This window comes from Microtus oregoni, unplaced genomic scaffold, assembly GCF_018167655.1.
Source record: "Microtus oregoni isolate MIOR12 unplaced genomic scaffold, Mior012 000032F_ref0000030, whole genome shotgun sequence".
Lineage (NCBI taxonomy): Eukaryota > Metazoa > Chordata > Mammalia > Rodentia > Cricetidae > Microtus > Microtus oregoni.
Genome location: NW_024543091.1, coordinates 15,915,845 through 15,929,763, shown reverse-complemented (window position 1 = coordinate 15,929,763; position 13,919 = coordinate 15,915,845). Strand labels below are relative to the sequence as shown.

At 43.5% G+C, this 13,919-nt stretch overlaps 1 protein-coding gene across 1 annotated transcript in view; it reads right to left on the bottom strand.

Moving 5' to 3' along the window:
* Positions 1–13,919, bottom strand: part of Aqp9 (aquaporin 9) — a 40,671-nt gene that overhangs the window by 8,196 nt on the left and 18,556 nt on the right. The window contains exons 4-6 of the mRNA XM_041679353.1: positions 7,349–7,475; positions 2,457–2,594; positions 385–503 (exon numbers count right to left, since the gene is read on the bottom strand). Of these exons, the coding sequence (XP_041535287.1) occupies positions 385–503; positions 2,457–2,594; positions 7,349–7,475 (384 nt within the window). The remainder of the gene's footprint in view (positions 1–384; positions 504–2,456; positions 2,595–7,348; positions 7,476–13,919) is intronic.

The following is a 13,919-nucleotide window of genomic DNA, read 5'->3' as shown; positions in this document are numbered from 1 at the left end:
CCAGGCTCACCACCATATTTCATAGTCCTTGGAGGTAGGCAGATGCCATCTCTTGTGACTATCACCCTTAGCGCCAAAGAGACACAAAAAGTGAAAAGGACCTCATTTGCCTCTAGTCTGGGCAGCCACTCTTTGTCTTCATCTCAACTAACATAAACCCCCTATGTGCATTAGAAAGGAAGCTGAGAACCCTTCTAGTGGCATCAGCATCTTCAAGGGCAAATCATTGTCAAGAAAGCTCAGTTCATATAAAGACCTCTGACTTGGAAACACAACCCTTCCCTTTTCACAGGCCTACAATGCTCCAATACGCACCCCATGCCTATCCCCACCTTCTATCATGTCTTTCCACCTAAATCAGGTCCTTGTTGATGTTCCACTTACTTGGTCTATAAAGGCATTTGGCAGGGATATGAATGGAGCTGGGTATGTTGCAAAAATGAGCGCTGTTGCATTTTCTCCCGCGACGAGCAATTTTCCGTCAGCAAAGGCCATGAGTCCATCTATGGAAGACAGAGCTCGGGGACATTAGTGTTTTCTAGAAAGGGCTGTTCTGGTTGGCTTTAATTAAACTGTGGCATAGCCTAGGGTAACCTGAGAAGGGAGTCCCAACCAAGAGATTGCCTTGATTAGATTGGCCTGTGGATATGTACATGAGGGGTTGTCTTGCTTCTTAACAGATGAAGATGGGTCCATCTCTCTGCGGTTGGCACCAGTCTTCAGGGAGGTTATAGGCTGTACAAGAAAGCTGTGTGTGCCTGAGCCTGGAAGTCAGCAAACACTCCATGTTTTCTGTTTCAAGCTCTTGCTTAAGTCCCTGCTTTGACTTCTTTCCGTGATACACCATGACCCAGGAGCTGAAATAAAGCCTCTTCTAAACCGCTTTTGGTCAAGGTATTTTTTATCACAGCAACAGGAATCAAAGCGTAGCAGCTCTAAACTTGGACCAGAACCTTAGTCTGTGGGGTCTGAGACAGCAACCTTCTTTGGGGGTGTGGGAGGAATTCTTGGAATTTTCAAGATTGACGTAAAACCAAAGTGTGACTTCAACTTTAACTAAGTGGAAGTCATAACTCCTAGAGTACTCTCTAGTGCCCCTAAAAATTTAATTCAGAACCTGAGGGTGTACTGGGATAATGAAGATGCTATGGATGGCCTGTAGAGCCCCCAGATCTGGGAAGCTGGATGTCACTGATAAAGACAGTACCTCCCCCACGCCTCTCTTTGCTGCTGTCTCCCTGAGTTTCTGACCTCGGATCTCCCTTAGACATTTAATTCTCAGAGAGACACTGCAGGGAGGGGCTCCTTGTACAACCTGTTTCCCTAGGGTTTGGATTATCAGTGTCTTAAGTTTGCCATTCAAAACACTCTAAGGCTCATCTTGGGTTGAATGCAAACAGCTTGTGTGTTACAGTTGGTGCCACAGGATCCTAAGATTCCTTAGCCTTAAGGACTTTGGGAGCCCCTCCTATTCCAGAGAAGGAAACTGGGACCTATGTGGTCTAATGACTTACATGTTTACTTATTTATTATTTAGTCTGAGACAAAGTTTCAAATCACCCAGGCTGGCCTAGAATTTGTTTTGTAGCTGAGAATGGCATTGAATTCCTGACCATCCATCCTCACGGGAGCCAGGATTATGGAAATGTGCCCTCAAACTTCATTCCCATGTATGTATTTAAGTCACAGAGCTACTCACTGCCACAGTCTCAGTCCAGTCCTGGGTCTGTGATCTCCAAGACCACTTTTTCTTCAGTTGGCTCTTGAGCAGATGCTCCAACTGTGGGCTAGATGGGGCAGAGACTCCCACCCAGCCTGCTTCTTGGCTGTGCTTCTTCCTTAAAGGCATGTTCCCAGATGCATAACCTGAATATCTCCCGGGCCACAGCTTTCATGACCAGGCAGGATCCCATTTGTAGTCAAATCAGAGAAAGCAGCAGAGAACCGACTGGCATTTTGCCTATGTTCATATTGTAGTGCAGGGAGGAACCGAAACTAGGTTCTTAGAAGTTGTACCCTCCATTTTAAGATTCATATTTTGGAACCTAGAGAAGTGGCTAAGCAGTTAAGAAGTCTAGCTACTCTTCTAAAAAGGACCTGAGTTTTGAGTCCCAGAACCCACATGGTGTCTCACTATGGTCTGTAATTCCAGTTCCAGGGACTCTGCTACTTTTTTCTGGCTTCTGTGATAATCAGATGCACAGGTGGTGCACAGATATATGTACAAGCAAAAACAAACAAACAAACAAAGACCCACACAGATAAACATCTTTAGATTAAAAAGCCGATTCACAGATTTTATTAAAAGGCTTCATAAATTGGCCCTGTTGATAACATGGGCCTCATTGTCACAACGCTTCCTGTTCTTCCTCACTCTTATGCTTCCTACCAAGTTCAAGCTTCTGTAGCTTGCCCCACTAGCCCTCCAAATGTTTGAACTCCAGGTCAATACTCACCATAGTAAATGCCAAAGACAGTTGCAGCCCCTACAAAGGCTCCTAAAAACTGTGCTCCCACATAAAATGGGAACTTGAACCACTCCATCCTTCCAAAGATGCACATTGCAAAAGACACAGCTGGGTTGATGTGGCCTCCTGCAAGGAAGAGGAGACAGTCAGCGGGTGGGCAAGGGGAGAGGGAAACAGAAATACAGATGAGTGTGGAAGGAGGGCAACTAATAATCCATTGCACTATTAAAGACAGTTTAGAATCTTTATCTTATGAAAAGAGACTCAGACATTTAAAACTTGTGTAAGCAACTCGTTTTTTTTTTTAAGTAGAGTTTTAGCCAGATGGTGGTGGCTCACGTCTTTAATCCCAGCACTTGGGAGGCAGAGGCAGGCTGATCTCTGTGAGTTCGAGGTCAGCCTGGTCTACAAGAGCTAGTTCCAGAACAGTCACCAAAAGCTACAGAGAAACCCTGTCTTGGAAATCAAAAAAAAAAAAAAGGTGGAGTTTTAGCCATCAGTTAAGGAATACCATAAGTAATTTGATGCAAACTATTACTGTGTATATATTTTTTAAGGCAACTGAGGTTTAAGTCCATATCTAACAATTCTTCAGCATGTGCATAGAAGCTATGAAGCCATTCTTCACACTGGGAAAGGGTGATGTCCTGGCAGATGCCCTGTGCCTGTCCCTGAGGCAGAAGGGCTTTGTTGGAGGTGATTGTCATGTCTGGATGGATCCTCCTAGGTTCCTCTGCATGAACAGTGTGTTCTCTCACACAGAAATGTAGCAACAACTTCGTCAACCCAACCCAAGTTGTAGGTAGTAGCAAAATCAGCTTCCTGAGTCTCGCTATGTATACAGTTAGAGAGGTTTGCTCTGTGCTCAGTGATGATCTCACGTGGCTTGGGACTCAACTGCAACATTTACTGAGTGACTGGTCAGATAGCATCACTGTGGTGCTCTTTAGACTTAAGAATCTGATGGAATGGCTTCTGCTCTAGTTAACTGGTGGGAAAACTGCAAAACAGGAGGGGTTTTCTCCCAGCTATGTGGTCAGCAAATGGAAGAACCAAAATTCAAGTTCAGCTTTATCTGAATTTAAGAGCCGGGTTCCCTTGTTCCCCTTCTAACCTCCTTGGGACTGGAGAGGTATTTTGGTTAGGAACTCATACTGATTTTGCAGAACAGTCCGGTTTAGTTCTCAGCACCCACACCAGATATTCTCAAAAACAGTCTGTAACTGCAGCTCCAGCGGATCTGCTGCCCTCTCCTAGACTCCGCATGTACCTGCGCTCACATGCACGTACCCCACCCCACCCCCACAAGTGCACATAATTAAAAATAAATCTCAAAATAAGATGTATCTGCCTTGAAAACTAAGTGTGTTACACATATGCACATCTGAGCTTGCAAGGTGGTGGGGCACAAGGTGAACCTGGAGAACAGGGACTGCCTTTCATGTGAAAGGGGGTTAAAACCATTTCCAAAGTGAGCACAGTGACATGTGGGCATTCAGGGGAGGTGTGAACAAGAGAGATGACAACAATCCTGATGGTGTTTATAAGGGTGACGACAACCCTGAACCCTGGCCCTCATCAGAACCATGGTCATGCTTGTTCTAGAAGTCCAGCCCCCACAGAAAGCCATGCTTTTCCCAAGTCTCCTGTTCAATGTTGAAAAGTAGGTTTTTGGCTGCTAACCCGCAGAGGCAACCACCCCTGCCTTTCAACTCCAGTGAACATGAGCAAGGAAATTTCAATATGTCAAAGCATGGGGGATCTCCCGGATCCTTATGGGCACTTTAATTGTGGGGTCTTGCCAGCTCAGGAGGAAGGTTGGAAGCATGAATTTGGACAAACACAAAGACTGACGAGAAATTCCTGGAGCCGGCTGCATCTGTTCCTCTTCTCCCTGTGGCTGCGTGGAGAGTCCTTTAGTTAACACAGTGTGGGCTAGGGATGCAGGGACTAGGATCCAACAGCAGCCCACAGAACAAATGAAATACCGTACATTTATAGACTTTAGAGGGGAGGAGGGTCTGAGCCTAGAGAAGAGGGTCTCTGAGTTTAGAGGGGACGAGCCTGACCACAGCAGATGAGCCAAGGTTCTGGATAGGATAAAAGACATGGCTAATCCACTCTAACGGGGCAGAATCTGTGTTCTAATACAGGCTCTCACTGCGGAAGCATCAGAGGGTCATAAAAAATCACCTCTGATCCAAACCATCCCTGTGGAGTGCCTTGCCAGGTAAGGCTTCTAGAACAAGCTCTCTCCTAAGATAAAAAATCCCGCAGGTAAGTTTACATTTTGCAAGCATCCTGGAAGCCCAGTTAGTCTCAGGTCTCATGTGATATCAGCCACTTTGTAGGCGTTTTAGATAAGAGAGCTGATGAAATAATCAAGGGGCTTTGTTTAGTTGATGGACATGACAGAAGTCCAGGGACAGTTGCTTGGGAGTCAGAGAGGGTAGATCTGGGAGGGAGCTTTGGACACAAATGAGAAGGGGCTAAGGAGTGACAGAGGATCCAGAAAGAGACAGGGAGCAATGGCTACAGAGCCCGCCTCCTACAGACCTGCGTGGCCAGAGCAGCGTAGTGGAAAGAACATGAGCTCTAGGGTCAAGGAGTCCTGCTCTCAAGTATCCACTCTGCCAAGGTTGCTCTGATGACCGTTATTAGTCATGTAAAGAACCCCCTCGGGGAACAGTTGGGGTCCAACAGGCTCAAGATGTGGGTCTTGGGTGAGCTAAGTGAACTTTTCAAAGCTTCTGTTCTAGGTGAACTCCCTATCACCCTTACACAGCTCTGTGATAAATACCTTACTAATTTCCTGTCACTGAGCAAGGCTATTCTGCTTTTTCAATTAATTCACTTAGAAATTACATCAAAAATAGTCACCAACAGGGTCCACTGAGATGCCTGAGAGGGTGTAATGAGGCACTTACCACCAAGCCTAACAACCTGAATTCAATCCCTGAGACCCACATGGTAAAAGGAGAGAACTTACGGACTCTATGTGCATTCTATGACATATATGTATGTCTACACACACACACACATGTGCGCACGCACACATACACATGCTACTTTAAAAAATAGTTACCACCCGGCAGCCTACATGCTTTGAGTAACATATTACATAATTACACATATATAATAATTAGGTGTGTATAACAATAAGCTCTGATTGGTTGAATGGCACATTCACAATGGAGCAGGATGCTAAAACTCCTTTATAGAAAATTGATTCTTTTTTTAAAAAAATATTTATTTATTTATTATGTAGACAATATTCTGTCTGTGTGTATGTCTGCAGGCCAGAAGAGGGCACCAGACCCCGTTACAGATGATTGTGAGCCACCATGTGGTTGCTAGGAATTGAACTCAGGACCTTTGGAAGAGCAGGCAATGCTCTTAACCTCTGAGCCATCTCTCCAGCCCCAGAAAATTGATTCTTTATATTTAAAAGTGAAAGGCTACTGACTTCACCAGTCTGTGGCCACAAAATGGGACAACATTTATATTCATGTCTGGCATGCCTTGGTTGTTCTCAGAGACCTCATAAAGAGCTTCCCATGCGGCTACAAACCGTGTTAGGTACAGCCATCTTGATAGAGACACCTCCTGCACAATTGTCTTCTCTGATTCCTGCCTGTGACCACTGATGCCAAGACTGATGCTGTGGTCTGTGTAGATGTCATGGAGCGTGCATGTGTTGCTCCTGCACATTGCTGAGCATGAACTACGCTAGTTCCACACAGAGTCATGATACGTGTTCCCACTCCAGCCCAACACTATCATTCACCAGCCAGGCTCATCCACCATTTTATGGGGTTTGGGTGCTCTCACAGCCTCTCATAGACAACTTGGTCAGAGTCAAAGCCTGACCTGGAAATGCAGCCTCTAGTCATTTCAGATTCTCACTCCCAAGAGCTCGGACTCAGTCCCCAGGCCAGAGGGGACAGCTCTTTGCCATCTTCCTGCTCCCTCTTATTCTTCCTGCTGCTGCTTTCAATCCTTTCCCCCACAATGACTCCTCAAGCCCCCAAATACAACAATGAATGCAAAGATCTATGACGTGCAGTGGCAGTGGCCAGGGTCAATTACACTAACAGAATTCAAGGGGAATTAGTACCAAATGATTGCTTGACAATGTTCAGCTCAGGATATCACGCAGGCAAAATACTCTAAACTAGTGGTTCTTAATCTGTGGGTCATGACCTTTTGGGGTGTAAGGACCCTTTCACAGGGATCACATACCAGGTATCTTACATATCAGACACTTACATTATAATTCATAACAGTAGCTCCACTAAGGCTCAGAACACCTGGTCCTGCCCCAGGTCCCATCCTAAGTTTCCAGACTGCATTCAATAGCACACCATCATTTTGCTTTGCAGAGCCCTGGAAATGGCCAGGGTCAGCCTGGTCACTAGGGAAGAACCAGGTTAATGTTTTCTAGCTCAGGCACAGACTGTCATGAAGACAGAGTTGACATTGCGAAAGACCTAGCCGCTCTGATTATAGCTGATAAAGATCCAAGAACTTGCCTCTGCTGGTGTGGCCTTTGCCGAGCTAGTCACAGGCTTATCTGGGAAATGGCTTCCAAGCATGAGATTCATAAAATAAGAAGTATTGATTGCTGGAGTATACCCTGCAGTAGCCAGGGATGGCTGAGGTATGAGTGTTAACCCCATCTGGTCCTTGTTCAATGTTGCCTTCCCATAAGCCACTTAGCTATTTGTTGGCATTTAAATTTTATCATCTATAAAAAGATATCCATACATATTCTTGCCGGATTATAGAGACATAATACATAAGATACGTAAATCAGGCAATCCCGCTAGTACATTGGGACAGTTGCATTAATCGTTGTAATAATGACTTCTACTGCATACCAGAGACACCGCCAGTGACATAAATAGCCATCACAACTGCTGTTGCAAATCCCATATTCATAGTGACTATTCCACCAAGATGACCTCGGCTGAGGACTGCTTGGGCAACAGAGCCACACCCAAGGACCTAGAAAGAAAGGACAAAATAACTCATTAAAGAAGTGGTCATGACCACTCTCTAACACAGTATACGCTCACAGTGTGTATATTTTTAGTAAAGTCATGAATTCAGCTCCTTTCAACACCCAACAATTCAAACTGTAATGCTCTGGCTGTCTCCATGGCAACAGCTAAGTTGCAGATGAATCTTACTAGGGGTGTGTGGTGTAAACACCTTGCCTACAACCTATAAATCAGGTAAGTTCACACCATGGTCTAGATTCTTCTTCTCAAACGGATGAAAAATAAGGATTCTAGTTGGAATGTGTAAAAATTCTACACAAATACCTTCTTGCTAGTGATTCTATGTGACCATTACAAGGTTGTCCAAGGAGGCCCCCTGGAGAAATAGAATTCATATATGAGACATTCAATACATACAGGGTGATTTCAGCTTACATCTCTCTAAAGGCAGAAGGCAGATGGTACACAGGTGGCCTTTGGATGTCCCACTGTTCCCACTTCAAGGATACATCCACTCATCTTATTTGTAAATTGCTGGACTCAGGAGATACAGAAGAGTCTGGCTTCTGGAGAGAAGCCCTTGGTATGCACAGCACATGGAAGACTTTGACTTGATCCACAGCCTTGGCACCATACATTAAGTAGTAAATCAAGCTGCAATCACAGTATGCTCTTCTCCATTTTAGATCACCCTGGCTTCACTTATAGCCTGCCAACTGATCATCACCTCCTCTCCAAATCTCTATCATCAAGACTGAATTAAGCCAACATTCCTGTCTTCATTTTTACTTTGTAATATCAAGTCAAATGAATGTTGAGTACAACTTCTGAACTAATCAAGTAGCACTGAATAACATCCTCAGAAAGTAAGGTTGGACATTATTGTCATCTGAGATGAACTACTCTAGACAGCCAGGGCAGAAGCGACTGCTAACTCTCCTAACAAGAGTCTTCTCCTGGGCAGAATTCTGCTGCACAGCCTCTAGTTTGGGTCTGGGGGAAACACAACAGCTTGATCTGGCTTGTCCCCAGAGAGGCCTCTGACCTGGCTGACTTCACTCGAGTAAATCTTTCCCTTTCTAGCCTGAATGTTGAAATCTCCTGGGGTTGGGAGGCATGGGGTGGGTATAAATATACTGTAGGCTGAAGGGGAGGGGCAGGAGGAAAGGTGAGCCATTAGGGACTTCCATGACCCTCATCAGAATTGCCACCCAAAAGACTGCAGCACAGATATGTAGCATTATGGTTGCCTTGTTTGTATGTGTATGGTATTTGTGCATGTGTACGCAGGCATACACACTTGTATATGTCTATGAGGACACATGTCTAGCATCTTCCTCTATTGCTTTCATCCTTACTTTCTCCAACCATGAACCTGAAGCTCATCATTTCAGCTGAACTGGCTAGTAAGGTCCTGGGATCCGCTTGTCTCTGCTCCTCAACATTGGGGTCCCAGGCATGCGTGGCCATTCCCTGCTTTTTAACATGACTGCTGGGATTTTGAATTCTGGTCTTCCTGCTTTCATGCAAGCACTCTTACCGGCTGAGCCATTTGCCTAGACCCAGTGTTGTGTCTTGTTGGATATTTCTGTTGTAGCCTGAAAAACAATGAGGACAATGGTACACACACACTGTGTTATTTAACCTCCAAAAAGAAGAGCGCTGTCCTGTGTGGTGATGTAGGCTGAACTGTTAGAACTCCTTCCCTAGTCTCAGACCCCAGAAGAAGCCAGTGCTTATATTTATCCTGCTTTTGTTTTCCTAGTCTATCAGGAAACCCTATTTAATTACATTATCTACTGGGATTTTTCTCACCAAACCTAACCTGAAATTCAAGTTTTCTGTAACATCCAATTATACTGTGTTGCGTTTACAATCAGTTCTGTGTTGGTCTTGGTTTCTGTACCTAGAAACAATCCTTAAGCTTTCTTTTCAGACAAACATCCAAGCATATGCTAATATCTGCTCTTCATGTTTGTTTCCTACACATCTCTGCATATCTCATAGACCCACAAGGTCACGACTTGGTCTTTAAAAACATAAACAGAAGACAAACAAACAAAAACTAAGGGGCTAGAAAGATGACTCAAGAGCGAAGAGCACTTTACTGCTTTCGTAGATCTGTGTTCAGTTCCCAACACCCAAGTAAGGCAAGTTTACGACACCTATAACTCCAGTTCCAGAGGATCTACCACCCTCTTATTGTCTCCAAGGGTACCTGTAGGCATACGTTGCACACACACACACATGCGCACATATGTAAATTTAAAGTTTTTAATTAAAAATTTTAGTTAACATACAAAACAATGTGTTTCATTATTAAAATTTCATAATATATCATTGTAATTTGCCATCCATTGTCCTCTCTTTCCCCCAGATAATGCCCTCTACTTTAAGGCCATAGATAGGGAGACATGATGAATGGTAGGTAGACAGACAGATAGATGCTTGGTGAATTAAGCTCCTTAGAGGAAACATGTAATATTTTGTCTTCCACATTCTTGACAAGACCTCGCTTGTGCTCAATCTAGCTCCTTATCCAGGGGAGCTGGATAAATCCCTCAACCATGTAGGAGACAGATGGTGTGATAAAGCCACGAATCTGCCCTTTGTTGTGTCCTTCACTGTACATCCAGAGCCTCTTTCATCTTCTATTTATACTCTTGAGCTATCTTCACCGGGCATTCTCTCACGAGCTCAACCCGCTCAACTGCCAGCCTACAAAGAACAGCATCTTCTGCTGGACACAGTCCCCGTTATCAGACTGGAAGGTCAGAAAATCATGTGAGCATTGAGTTCTACCTCCACAGAACTACCTCAAATTTAAGATTATGTTTATTTTGTGTATGAATCCTAGATTCGGGCAGGGTTTGGCAGGACATTTCATTTCTGTCCCACTGAAATTGTCCGAAGACATATGAGTTCTTCCTGCATTCATATGTCTGCCTTGTAGGTACTGGCTACCTACCGAGGCTTTAACAAGAGTGCAGACCAGAGTACCTGCCGCATGCTGACGTGCTTCTCCATAGCATGCTGGTTGGCTGTAAAAGTTGAGCATCATGTAGCCCCAGAGTCTATGTTCTTAATTCCTATATCATGTCCCTTGCTGTCTGTACCATTTTGATCATTCTGAACTTGATAGCAGATAGAGGGGATCTACTATAGATATTCTTCCAATACTATACATACTTACACAGAGAAAAAAAGATCCATGTGTTAAATTTTTGGGTCTCTGTAATAGTTTCAAACTTTTTCATGTCAAATAATCAGAGTGTTGCCTTTTCTGTTGGGTAACAAAGCATGCTTTGTGGTTGTGTAAATGAACACAGCAAAAGCCTGACCTCAGACTTGCTTCATGGGTATTTCCAATAAAGGTTCAAAGGAGATAGCACTAATGAAAGCACTATCTAAACAGCAAAGGGCGATCATAAAATAGAAGCACAGGATATTGGTGTTTTAAGTGTCAACTCCAAAGGAAAGCTAAGAGTCAGTGAATTCAAATGATTGCATCCATGAACCTCACCATGAGCTCACTTACGAGCAAAATCAAACAGGGCAAGGATACACTTATGACAGGCAGCTGGAGTAGTTGCTGTGCCACCGCTAGTCACAGAATCAAATGTGGGCAAAGTTGCAAAGATTCAAGTGGTCTTACTTGTTTTCAAAGACTTTCCAAAGACTGGTTCTTTTATAGTGTGAGTTTGTCTGTCTGTTTGGCGTGTGTGTGTGTGTGTGTGTGTGTGTGTGTGTGTGTGTGTGTATGTGTGTGTATTATTGTTCTGGGTAGGAAAGTGACAATACCTATAATTTGCTTAACTTTCTGTCTATAGCTTCTAGCCAGAGTTCCACTTTCAACCTCTTGCGATCCAGTGATGGAGCCAGAGGTAGGCTACAGATGTACTGAAAGTCTCTCTGCTGCCCAAGAGGCATCACTGCATATCCAGGGTCTCCATTGTCTTGTCCCATGAAGCCCAGTCCCCTTCTGCACAACACAGATCCACATGCCAGCCACTTTGAGTCCTTTGAACTGATATCTGCCGGTTCAGCCTCTATGTGACTGCTCACAGTATGCTTTTCTCTTCACTTGCTCCTCCAAACCCAATCCATTCTTAATTCTGAACTAAAATTCCTGCTTCAGGAAGTGTCCCCACCTCCACTGAGCTCTCATTGGCCTTTTGAAACATTTCCAAATGTTATGGTCCTGACATGTCACATTATCTTGTGGTGTTCCTTCAAGACTGCAGTCCACCCAGATTTAGAGCCCAGTTGGTTATCCAGTGTTCACAAAGCACCAAGCTCAGTCTTCAGCACCACATGAAGGCATGGTGGTGCCCAACTGTAATCCCAACATTTGGGAGGTGGGGGTAGGAAGATCAGAATTTAAGGAGATTCTCATCTATCTCCTTGATCAACCTGTCAGACAATGTCTCAACACCCTCCCCCAAAAGACCATAATGTTATAATGTCTACCAGCACTGTTTATTCCTCTAATATTCATATTAAAACAATACTTGGTGAAAAATTAAACACAAGCAAAAAATTAAAACTTTTTTCCTTGTAATCATGAGTACAGAAAAGAGGAAAAAATGAATTTGGGGTAAGATGATTAAGGAAAAAGAGGTGTGATTTCTAAGAAATATTATTTCAAAGTTCCAAAAGTTACAAGGTGAGTCACAACCTTGTGACAAACCCTTTATTGGACACAACCTGGACCCTAACATGATGGAGTGATTTTCATGAACTGCTGGGGGCAGTAAAGAGTAAGAGGAAAGACTCAGCCGTTGTGATTTTGTTATTGTTGTTTTTGATCCTTCTCAAGGGTCTCGTGTATTTATCACTTTCTTTAAAGTGTAAAACAACATTCCGTGGACTGGAGAAATAATTCAATGTTTAAAGCACTTGCCACTCAAGTTCAGAACCTGAGTTCTGAATCCCAGAACCCACAGAAAGCTGAGTCCTGTATCCAGGATTTCCATCTTCATAAGACAAACTCTCCTGCTTTGGGGATAGTTGTTGTTAATCTCCCCCCGAAAAAAAATTACTACAAGCTCTTTGCCAGGGTTTACTTTCTTCCCATATTTGTTAATTTCATTATTAGTGAATGGTCCTATAATTTCTGCTGGGTCTATTCCTAATTGATGAAGTCTCAATTTTCCTTTTAGAATTAACTCCGAGAACTTTTCCACATAAGTTTTTAATTTTTCCATTCGGTTTATGTCGTAAGAAGGTCCATTCTAAGATAATATCTTCCCTCTGCATTAAAATTCCTATTGGGGAATATTTGGAGGGTGATATGACCAGAATGCAGTTAAGTTTGCATCCTCATGTTCCACATATGTTTTCTGTAATTTTCTTCAATAAAAGTCAATTCTCCCTCAGCTTCTCCTGATAATTCCCTGGGACTATTTAAATCCTTGTCACCATTTAAGGTTTTGTTTAAATTAATCAGTTCATCAGGTTTTATCCCAATAGTGAGTCATAGCTGGGAATGTCTCCTAACAGTCTTTGGAAGTCTTAAGAGTCTGCAATCGGTTTCTCTTATTTTGCACCTTTTGGGATTTAATTTTCTGTAACCCTCTTTTATAGCCTAAATAATTAATAGAATCTCCTCTTTATATTTTTTCAAGAGCAATTTGTAATACTTAACAAGGCAACATTTTCTTTTTTATTTTTTTAATTTATTTATTTATTAAAGATTTTTGTCTTTTCCCCACTGCCGCCTCCCATTTCCCTCCCCCTCCTCCAATCAAGTCCCCCTCCCTCGTCAGCCCAAAGAGCAATCAGGGTTCCCTGCCCTGTGGGAAGTCCAAGGACCACCCACCTCCATCCAGGTCTAGCAAGGTGAGCATCCAAACTGCCTAGGCTCCCACAAAGCCAGTACGTGCAGTAGGATCAAAAACCCATTGCCATTATTCTTGAGTTCTCAGTAGTCCTCATTGTCTGCTATGTTCAGCAAGTCTGGTTTTATCCCAGGCTTTTTCAGACCCAGGCCAACTGGCCTTGGTGAGTTCCCAATAGAACATCCCCATTGTTTCAGTGTGTGGGTGCACCCCTCGCGGTCCTGAGTTCCTTGCTCGTGCTCTCTCTCCTTCTGCTCCTGATTTGGACCTTGAGATTTCTGTCTAGTGCTCCAATGTGGGTCTCTGTCTCTGTCTCCTTTCATCTCCTGATGAAGGTTAATATTCAGGAGGATGCTTATATGTTTTTCTTTGGGTTCTCCTTCTTATTTAGTTTCTCTAGGATCACGAATTATAGGCTCAATGCCCTTTATTTATGGCTAGAAGCCAAATATGAGTGAGTACATCCCATGTTCCTCTTTTTGGGTCTGGCTTACCTCATTCAGGATAGTGTTTTCTATTTCCATCCATTTGCATGCAAAATTCAAGAAGTCCTTGTTTTTTTACTGCTGAGTAGTACTCTAATATGTATATATTCCATACTATCTTCA